General features: G+C 38.3%; 1 protein-coding gene across 2 annotated transcripts; it reads right to left on the bottom strand.

Moving 5' to 3' along the window:
- Positions 1-4,701: 4,701 nt before the first annotated feature.
- Positions 4,702-6,469, bottom strand: TCEAL7 (transcription elongation factor A like 7). Of its 2 annotated transcripts, none has more exons than XM_056124210.1 (3): positions 6,395-6,469; positions 5,651-5,723; positions 4,702-5,290 (listed from the first exon to the last, which is right to left on the bottom strand). In XM_056124210.1, exon 3 carries the CDS (start codon positions 5,284-5,286, stop codon positions 4,984-4,986), a length of 303 nt encoding a protein of 100 aa, XP_055980185.1. In that variant the 5' UTR covers positions 5,287-5,290; positions 5,651-5,723; positions 6,395-6,469; the 3' UTR covers positions 4,702-4,983. The 2 variants fall into 2 exon arrangements, with proteins under 2 accessions (XP_055980185.1, XP_055980187.1); XM_056124212.1 differs by lacking the exon at positions 6,395-6,469 and adding an exon at positions 6,171-6,195.
- Between the last annotated feature and the right edge of the window lie 4,783 nt (positions 6,470-11,252).

The raw sequence follows: 11,252 nt of genomic DNA, 5'->3' as shown, positions 1-11,252 counted from the left end.
GAAAAGTTGTAAATAAAAATGTTACCAACATTTGAGGCATTACCAGACTACAGTACTTTTAAGAGTTGGAAGGACTTTTTAAAAAGAACACAGGATAATAAAGATATAAGTGAAAGAAGCCAGTCACAAACACCACATTTTTAAATTACATTTACATGAAATGTCTAGAATAGCTAAATTCATAGAGTAAGAAAGCCATTTTTTGGTTTCTAAGAGAGGAGGCTTCTAAGCTATTTGATGATGAAAACTGAGAGGAAAAATGTCCTTTTAGGAAAACAAAAATGCTCCAAAATTAATTGTAGTGATGGATGCATACTTTATAAACTGTAAGTTGTTGAGTGTTCAAGTTAAACTGAATGTATCACATAGTATGTACATTTTATCTCAACAAGTCTTCATTTTAAAAATTGATAAAGCTATATCTAGAACCAGACTTGTTTCCTGATGAGCTCTTCCAAATATATACAGATTAAATCTTAGTTAACCAACATAAATAGTACCCGACACCAGAAATGGAGGGAACACTTTCAAACTACTGTCATGAAGTCAAAACTTGATAAAATCTGTCAAAGCATAAAAAGAAAAATAAAGGAAAATCACAAGCATGTCTCTTTTCTGACCACACACAAAATTTTGAAATAAAATTAATTCATTAATTCAAGAAGTGTGATGCAAACATACATATCAAATATAAAATGTTCATATATAAAAATTATGTTTTGATGCATAGATCTCTATAATACTCAAACATTGAAGCAACCTCTCATTATAGGGGAAAATAATATGGTTGTAATACATTATGTTATAACTCCATATATGTACCTATATTTTCTTTATATATACTTTAATTTTTAAAACTCAATTTAATTTTCTTATTAACAGTCGATGAAAACGTTGTATGTCTAACGGATGCAGAAAAAATAGGTTATGCAATTGTATGCTTATTTATAGTAATAAATCTCCTAGCCAAATAAAACTAATAGGAAACTTCCTCAAAATGAAAAGTCGAATCTAAGATAATGGAAATGATAAAATTTTAAATTAAAATTAGTTGTACAAAATGGAGAACTTTTTCCTTCATTGAAGATGTATTGTACCATTTCTGGGAATATATCCCGAGGATACAAAAAAGCACAGTAGAAATGACATCTGTACCTATATGTTCATTGCACCACTGTTCACAATAGCCAAAATCTGGAAGCAACCCAAGTGCCCTTGAACAGAAGACTGGTTAAAGAAACTTTGGTATATCTACACAGTGGATTACTATGCAGCTGTCAGGAAAGATGAAGTCATGAACTTTGCTTATAAATGGATAAGCAAATGGATAACAACATAACATGAGGCTGACTCCTAAGGACAATAGATACACGGGACAGATAGAATGTTCCATAGCTGGAAGCCTGCCTCATGAGTAAAGGGGAGAAGGCAGCTGGAGTAGAGAAGGGATCTCTAAGAAAATGATGGCTGGAGGAATCAGTCAGGATAGGAGATGTGTGCAGAAGGTAGATAAAGGACCAAACATGATAACCTCTCAGTGTCTGTATTGAAAATCATAATGCCCAGAAGTAGAGAGAGATTATGGGGAATCATGTCTTCAATGGAGGTAGAGGGAAGGTGGGAAAGGGCAGTTATACAGGGGGTATTGGTGGTGGTGAGGAATGTACACTGGTGGAGGGATGGGTGTTTGATCATTGTGTGATTGTAACCCAAACATGAAAGCTTGTAACTATCTCACAGTGATTCAACAAAATTAAAAACAAAAACAAACAAAAAAATTAAACTTAAAGAAAAACTGAAATATAAATCGAAAAAAAAACAAGAAAATGTATTGCAAGTTTTCCTTCTGAAATAAAGGAAAAAACAAAAAATCAAAACATTAAAATGAATTTATTAATAAATACACATAAAGCTACACTTGTCATATAATATTTTCTAATGTAAAATCAACATTCCCTTGCTTTCGATAAAGCAACTTTTATAATTTTGTAGGCTAATATTTCCCCATAACGTGTTCCTATAATTCTTCACTCTTACTAAATTTTACATTAAAGAAATATGTAGATTTTTTTAAAAAATCCTTAATTTATCAACTTAACTTTGATTTAAAGTTTTGTTGAATTTCAGGAGATAGCTTATTCATCTATATGTATGAAAGTGTTACCACCCCATTAAAAAAGAATTGTTTACTATAGGACTTTAGTTTTGAAGTGTCTCTCTGGCACCAATATTTGGTATCTTTAAATAACAATGCTTACTTGTAAACATTTACCTATGACTATGATTATTTCTCTAAAACAAATTGCAAGCAGTAGGCATCGTTGCTACTAACTGTCAGGCATCTAGGGTGACCTGCTAATTGTCTGGGATCTATGGTGAGGTTTATAAAAAGCAGTAATGAGATTATGATTCTATAGGAATCCCATACTGATAATTAATTTTAGAGGAATTTCCCTGAGATTCTGACTTAATGTGTTTGTAAGAGTGCATGTATATAAAGAAATGCATGTCAGAATTTCATAATTTTAAATAAGTACCCATACGATTATAAAGAGCTGCTTTTTTGGAGGGAATTATAATGCTAGATTTTTTTAGACATAAATTGAGTAATAATCCCTTTTTAGTTGCCTTTTAAGAAATAAGTCATAGTTTTAGAGAGGTTTGATTACTAATAATGTTGCACAATCAGAAGTAAAATTATGTCAAGAATTGTAATTAAATAAACATTTGCTAAGTATCCATTATATGTAAGTCATGGTACTAATAAACAGCAGTTAAATTAAGCTAAATTAAGTTAAATTAAAGCCTAGACTTTACTTTGAGACAAAAGTTGAGTCATCAACTAATGCTTAAGTGAATAAAATCACACACACACACACACACACATATATGGACAGAGATATGATGTAGGAAGTAAGGCACTTGCCTTTCATACATCTGACCCTGGTTCAAATCTCAAGTACCACATATAATCCCCTGAATATTGTGATATTGTGTGTATACATAACTGGTGCATTACATGCTATATAAGACATATAAACATATTCTATGTTTCCTATTCTATATAATGTTGTATATATTAACCTCACAAGGCGTTTTTATATACATTTCATTATGGGAAGGGATAGGGGAATGGAGGGAAGATAATAACCTGTTAGATCTATTTCCCCAGGCCATGTTGTGCAATTCCAACACATGGCCAAAAGTCTCCTGAACCAATAATGCAGGTGTACCTGCAGTCCTCTCCACCCCTCTCAAAGAGCCTGGCAAGTTACCGAGAGTATTCCACCCTCTCAGCAAAGCCTAGCAAGCTACCCGTGATGTATTTGATATGCCAAACACAGTAACAAGTCTCACAATGGAGATGTTACTGGGCCCGCTTGAGCAAATCGATGAACAATGGGAGGACAGTGCTACAGTGCTACCCACAGTCCTCAAGGAGAGATCATTTCTTAAGTGGGAAGAAAGGGGCCAGAGTCATAGCAGAGAGGGTAAGGTGTTTGCCTTGCTTGCACTGAACAGAGTTCAATACCTGGCACCCAATATGGTACCCCATATGGTACTCTTTACCACATGGCTTTAGTTTTTGGACTTTCTCTCTGGTCCCAATATTCAGTATCTTTAAATAACAATGTACCCTTATGGTACCTTGAGAACCACCGGGAGTAATCACAAAGCCAGGAGTAAGCCCTGAGCCCCACCGGGTGTGCCCCCTCCCCCAAAAAAAGACAGAGAAGGAAGAAGAGAAACTATTTCTTCAGAGCAGCAATTCTTACTGCAACTTGTTTTTCACTCAAACTTGTATCTTGATCCAACATCCAAAATAAACTCATCTTGTCCAACTCCTACCGAGTGAATGTGTGTGTAAGTTTGCAGCGGGGGTTAGGGGTTAGCACCTGTGGTTGAACACAGGCTGTTTTGTTGATATCTCTTTATGACATTATGGCCCAAGCAACCCTGAAGCAGACTTACCTATATTAAGTGTGACTAAACAGAACAAAAAAGTTTGAGAAGGTGGGAATTCAACCGAGGAGACTCAAGGAAACTGGTTTTTGGCACTCAGGGACTACAATGCACCTGGGACTGTGAGATAGGGGTTGGGGTGGGGATTAGCCTGTAGGACAGGACCCAGCAGAACAGGTAGCAATGCCCAACAGGCATAAAGAAACTCAGAAGACAAAGGAATGGGGCCCACCAGATGACTGGCTCATGGAAGTCCCCACTTCCCTCCCTCTGTGCTGATTCCTGTTGAATCATGCCAGACTTCTCAAATAATTGCTCTTCAATAGTTTAGAGTTCGGTTTGCATGGATGGGAACAGATCTCATCAAGCACATCTCAGAATCAGTTCTTCCCCTAAATAAGCCCTGAAACAGTATTTTCACCCAAAAAAAGGATCAAGCTGAAGCAAGTGTATCAGTAATAACTGCCAGTTTTATTCCTCTGCCTAAGAGGTCTAGAGGTATTTCAAAGCTTACATTTCTTTTCAGTATTTCTGTTATTAAGAGCATCTTTTTTATTGTTTCACTGATCTTCAAAGGTGAGAGATTGACAAGTTCCTTTACTGTGTCTGTTTTTTTTCTTATTATGTAATACAAGCAATACACATACACAAATACATATTCTATATTTTTTGGAAAATGAGATGCAGAGACAAAAAGTGAAACAAAGATCATGCAGAGAGATTCACTGATAAACTTTTGGTGTATAATAATTCAGACATTTTCCCTTGTATTTGTCATACATTATATGTATATATAAAATAGAATGAATATCTTCCCATAAAAATGAATGAACCTCCCTGTTAAATAATGAAACTGAGTCTAAATATGAGATGCTTGGTAGTAAGTCAAATTTGAATCAAAAGAACTTTGAGAGATTGGAGTAAAAGGATAGCAAATATTTGGCAAGAACACACAAACAAAAGAAATCAGAGATGGAAGTATTAATAACAGAAATAGTCAAATTGAGAGAAGAAATGCATTTAAATGGGATAAGGGCGGTCCCGAGAATGCCTGTGGTTAGAATGTAGAGCCCTAAATTTTTTTCTTAGGCCTCTTATCTCTTCTAAACATCTTTCCATCTCATCTCCCTCTCTTGTCATTTCTTCATCCTTTAAATGCCTATAGTCTATGTCCTCTTTAAATTCTTCGAGAGACTGGAGCAGCCTTTGCCTAAAATTCCCTTCTGTTTGCAGGCGTTCAAATTCTCCATAGGGGCGCTCTTCCTCTCTCTTTGGCACGCTGCTCTTGGGCTTTCCTTCATTTTCTTTGCAGGGTTTTTGCATGATGCTGTTATTTCCAGCATAAGAACAGGGAGAAAACAAAGAGTGAGATTGATTCCTACCTCTTAAATCACTATTTTTAGTTTCTCTTTGAGAAATTAGGTATTCACCTAATCTCCCATTCTGGTTTTACAGATCCAGCCCTCAGAAGTCCAAGAACCTGACCCTTCCTCCCTACCCCTCCTTTAGAACTCCTTTCCTTGCTTCTTCTGAAACCCACTATTTCTCCAACAGACAGATTTGCCAATGGGTGAGAGAAAGATAATAGTTCTGGAGCAGGACTGTGAAGTTGCCAATTTTACCTAAACTCTAACTCTTTCTAACAGCCACACTCTCAGAGACCCTGGCTTACATGCATGCTTCCTACTTACCTGTGAGGATTTTAGACTGTTTCCTCCTCTTTTTCTTTGTCTGAAATGTCTATCTACAGACCTTAGGACCTGCAGAAAGAAAGGAAGGGGGAAGGGAAGAGGCAATTATCTGTGAATTTATCAACTCCAGAGACAAAACATGGGCTGGGCTACTCTGTTATTATCTTAAATCAGGAATCCTCATTACTTCATGTCATTCCAAATTAGCTATCCCTTTGTTCCCCTCCCAGCCTTATCTCTTCCTCCAGAATCTCTGACCTCAGCTTCCACCCCTTACTCTCAGGCCTAGTTCTTACAAGACTATTATCCCTTCCCTCCCAGCTCCCCACACTCCTTGCAGGCAGGCATTGGATGAGAGAAGATATTTTCAAATTATATGTAAAATCTCTGTCTGATTCCCAGGATTTTAGCTGTTCTCCTCTCAGCAGCCCACATATTCCCTCCAAAGGAACTGGAGAAAGAGAAAGAAAGGGATAAAGAGAAAGTTTACAGAAAGCTCATTCTTTTTAAACTCACTAAATCTCTGGATTTTTCTCTTGAGTTTTTTCTTTACTCTGGCCCCATCCCATTTCATACATACAATTATTTTAATAATGCACATTAAAACCACATAAAATAGATTTAAAATGCAGTCATCTTGCAGAAATTTTGAGATAGCTACTCGGCCTATTCAGGTCTCTACAACCACAAGAAAACCAGGGGACCCCTCATACCAACCTGCTGGGATTTAAGGAATTTACCTCCTTCTTTTAGCCACAATCACAAACGCCTGCAGGGCAGTAAGGAGCTGGTACCCTGAGGAGAAAGAAACCCGGGAATATAAGGACTTCAAGTCAGCTCCTGGTCACGTGAGGATTATGTCATCTTCCAAGTCTGGTCCCTGCTTTCTCCTCCCACCAGCTGTGCTGCAGAAGTGGAAAGGCTCACTAACCTCCCACCCCCCACTGCACCAGGCCCTGTCACTCATTTCCGTCATTGCTAGTTCCAAAGGTCAAGAGTGGCCCCTTCTTGCTGTGGTTGGAATTTGCCTTTCTCTATTTACCCGAGAAGGGCTGCTTTTCCCTAAAGTCCCTTTAACAACCATTGTTATTTTCTTAGCAATTGTGTTCAAAGAGATGACTTATTCCTTCAAAATAGAAGCACAGAAAGGTAGCAGTCTTTTTTCCTCTTCCCATCTTTCCTAGTCACTAATTGCTATTGTTTCCATTGCTGATCAATTATTGAAACTAAATTGGAGAAGCGGTGGTAAATTAAGCAAATAGGTAATAACTCAGATTTTAATTTTTGTTCCCATAACTTCTCACTCTTCTTTCTTGTCTAAACATTAAATACTTTAAACAATCAGAAATATAACAATATGTATGTTTGGAAAAAGATTCATGTTAGGAGAATAAAAAGATTCAGCCACCTGTTTTTGCTGTTTAGTCATAAGATAATTTTAGATCTTCCAAGCAGACTCATTTTTGGAAGTTTCAAATGTGCAGGGCAGCTGGTGGCTACCATTCTGAGGCCCTCCTGGGCATGTGAGGACCTTTTATTAGCTGAGCTACAGGGACCATAATCCCATGGCACTGCTCTTAGATCTTCAGATCTCAAAAAGACAGTTCAAATTTTACTAGTTCCATCACAGTATCATGTCCTCTCCCTCCCAATTTTTATCATGCCCTTATGTTTTCTTCACTACATACCTAAAAGATCTCTCTGTTCACAACACTTTTATTTACAATTGAATATTTTTTTATTTCTCCCAGACAGCTCTATTCTATTTATATTTCCTAGACCTTATTCAGTCATTCAGGAGAATTAGAAGCTACTTGTAGCACAAATAAGCTCATCACATCTAGTTGCATATCATTCTGGAATCTTGGTTGCTAAGGATTTTAACAAAAAGCAAAGTGGGTTGTTTATTTCTTACATTAATGCAACAAAAAAGGGATGCATTCTAAAGAAACATTTTTAGTCTTGCTCTTCAAGCACGTGCTCACCTTTGAACAGTTGTCTTCCTTGCTTTTCTCTGTTTTTTGCTTGCTTATTTACACTGTAGAAAATCCTGTGCTCTCTATCAAACATGTAATTCTCACTCTCTCCTCACATCTCTCTAAATGAGTTTTAATAAATCCTACCTCCTATCACCAAATAAAAGAAAGAAACATTTTCAGTACGACAGTTGCTCTTAGTAAATTTCATGTTGCCGCTAACCAGTTTGAGGTAAATAATTCTAGAAAATGCTTAAGTGAAGAAATATAAAGGCCCTCCCGTTGATCGTCGATTTGCTCGAGTGGGCCCAGTAACGTCTCCATTGGAGACTTTGTTGTTACTGTGTTTGGCATATCAAATACTCTCAGTAGCTTGCCGGGCTCTCCGAGAGGGGCGGAGGAATCGAACTTGGGTTGGCCATGTTGGCCGCTTGTAAGGTGAACGCCCTACCGCTGTGCTATCGCTCCTATAAGTGGTCTTTAAAATAACTGAACAGAGGTCACGATTTGCCCCCCATGAGTGGCTCTCCAGCATGGCCATGGTTCCAGAGGCAAAAGGCTTAATCTGCTTGAGGCAGAAAAGTGAATGGACCATACTTTAAACTACGCCATGCCTCCCCAGGAGGGAAAGGGTGTTGCTCCCTTCTGCCTTCCCACCCACCCCCAGCAGCAAGGTGGCCGCTGCCTCAGAGCTTATTGGAAAGCCAGGTATGAGCCAGCTGTGACAGGGCAACTGCTGTCTCATGGGAAGGGAGGGCGGTACCGGCTCATCCTTCACACCCAACTGAGGTCACAAGTTGCCCCCCACGAGCGGCTCTCCAGCACAGCCATAACACCAGACGCACAGAAACCAATCTCATAATTATCTGACTCTTTGAAGAAATCCCTCCAGACCTAATTAGTAAAATACCAGGAATCCAAAATCAACATCATATAATTTCATAACCAGCTATAGAGAACAAAGTATTTTACAATGCCTTTTCAGTAGTTCTGATTGTTGGGGGGGAAATTCTAAACAATAATGGTGCATATTTTGTTGAAATAATGAATGTAATCAAAGTAGAGAGAGTTAAGTAGAAATCATCTGCCTCACAGGCATTGGGAGGGGTGGGAGGGGGTATATTGGGCTTATTGGTGGTGAAAAATGAGTACTGGTGAAGGGAAACGTGTTTGATCATTGTATGACCAAGACTTAAACCTGAAAGCTTTGTAAGTTTTCCCACAATGATTCAATAAATAAATATAAGAAAATATAAAATAAACTGAACATTGCTGTCATATTTATAAAGGAATGTTTTGTTATAATAGAAGCAGATAATTTGTTAGCAAAAATCCTGAAATTTCTGTGAAGAGCTTTTCACCCAGATGGTTACACTCAAAAATTTCCAAATGACTGGAAGGATGCAGTTTCTGAAGATTTTGGCATTGAGACAGGAAGCATGGATGTGAACATGGACTTGAATTAACTGCATTTACTTGCCTTACTAAAACTTGGATATTAAAATTTTCCTGTGTCAGGAATGTAGCTCAGTGGTAGAAAGCATGTAGAAGATCTGATTTTAAAAAGTTTTTTAATTGAATCACCACAAGAGTATTACAAAAATTTTCATGATTGGGCTTCAGTCATATATTGTTCGAACATCCTTACCTCCACCAGTGTACATGTCCCAGCACCAATGTTCCCCAGTATCCATTCCACCATCCCAGACTCTCCCACCTACAAGCTGCCACCTCACCTCTAAAAATACCTGTGCCTCTCCTATAAAATAGTTCTTAGGTTTTCCAATAGTGGGCAGGATAAAATGAAATGGTTTAGGTAAAGCATTGGTGCATAAGTGACAAATAATCTGTGTTTCAAAAAAATGACAATCTTCAATGATTATTTTCTAATGATATTGGGAATCCTTCCAGTTCCCCTTCTGGTTCCACTGAAACTTCTTTAATTCAGACATCCACAAACTCCTGAATCACTATAACATTTACTTAATCTATCACTTTCTAATGAAAGTGATAAAAAACAGAAGATAACAAACAGTTGATATGACCATATAACTGCTCTGCATTGTATAATTTCACCCTCCAACAATTCTCCTAGTGACATCATTAGTTGATCTCCCAAAATACACCTTAATTTAGAGGCAAGAGTTGCTGTACACATGGAAGCGAAGTGAGATCAGATCAGATTCCCCATCTTCCAGTAGCTAGACAGGTGCACCCACCAACTGCCCCCGGTACCGTGTAATCTCATCAATGGCCAAGATCCAGAGACTATAAAACAAAGCTACTGAAAGCGCAATGCTGCATTCACGGCTGGGCGACCTCTTATTGTCTAGTTCTCGCTCTCGGAAAACCCGGCAGGCTACTGAGAGTATCCTGCACGCACGGCAGAGTCTGGCAAGATCTCCGTGCCGTATTTGATATGCTAAAACCCAGTAACAATGATCTGTCTCATTCCCCTGACCCTGAAAGAGCCTTCAATGTGGCACCTACTAAAATCTCAGGGCTAGGACGAATGGAGACATTACTGGTGCCTGCTCAAGGAAATCGATGAACGGTATGACAGTGATACAGTGATACAGTGGTTTGATTCATTTCCCAAGTATTGGCAAATGGGAGGCATGGATAGGTCCAAAAAGATATTTTTTACAAGAAAATAAAGTCCATGGGGTTGGAGCAATAGCACAGCGGGTATGGCATTTGCCTTGCATGCGGCCAACTCAGGTTCGATTCCCAGCATCCCATATGTTCCCCTGAGCACTGCCAGGGGTAATTCCTGAGTGCAGAGCCAGGAGTAACCCTTGTGCATCGCCAGGTGTTACCCAAAAAGCCAAAAAGAAAAAAGAAAGAAAAGACAATACAGCAGTTGTGACCAGATACATTCATAAGAGTTTACTGAAAAGGAGCACACATGTCAGCTCAATTATCCACAACACACATCCCAGCCTTGGCTCCTCCAAATCAGTGGAAAGAGACAGATAAGAGGTGAAGAATTATTTTTTTAAATTGTATTTTATTTTGTCTCTATGAAATTACAAAGTTATTCATGACTGGGTTTCAGGCAGGAATCACACTTTATACTCACTTTATACTCAAAGGTACAAATAAATTAAAAGTGAAATGATGGAAGGACTGGGAGATGGTACAGTTGTTAAGGAAAATGCCTGGCATTGTACTGGACAAGGTTCAATTCTTGCACCCCACCTACCACCTCCAGCATTGCCTAGTGCAGCCCCAAGGCCCCTGAGAATTGCTGGATATAGCCCTGGAAGTCCCCAGCACTGCTGGATTAACTGAGGTATCCTGGGCACTGCAGTATCTTAGTAGCATCACAACTCTGGGCTCAGGTTCTGAACCAGTGGCCTGGTTGGCTAGAATCACTGGTCTGAGCCTCTTTCTTCTCTCTTCTGCCTGTGACCTCCTGAACAAAGCTCCTCCTCAAACATCAACAGAATAGAAAATGATAAATGATGCAAACCATTTCTGCAAAAATAGTTTCATATCTATATTTATCTTAGAGAAAAAATCTTCAAAGCAATACATTTCCAAAGACAAAGACATTTTATAATGATAGAAGGATTAACCCCCCAGATATATACACTAATTTTATTACACATATACAGTT

The sequence above is a fragment of the Sorex fumeus genome, unplaced genomic scaffold, assembly GCF_029834395.1.
Source record: "Sorex fumeus unplaced genomic scaffold, SorFum_2.1 ptg000050l, whole genome shotgun sequence".
Lineage (NCBI taxonomy): Eukaryota > Metazoa > Chordata > Mammalia > Eulipotyphla > Soricidae > Sorex > Sorex fumeus.
The sequence above is the reverse complement of the archived record's forward strand: the minus strand, read 5'-3'. Positions and strand labels throughout refer to the sequence as shown.

Excerpts from the sequence above, each read along its gene's own strand:
- TCEAL7 (XM_056124210.1), bottom strand. The coding sequence starts at position 5,286 with ATGCAAAAACCCTGCAAAGAAAATGAAGGAAAGCCCAAGAGCAGCGTG.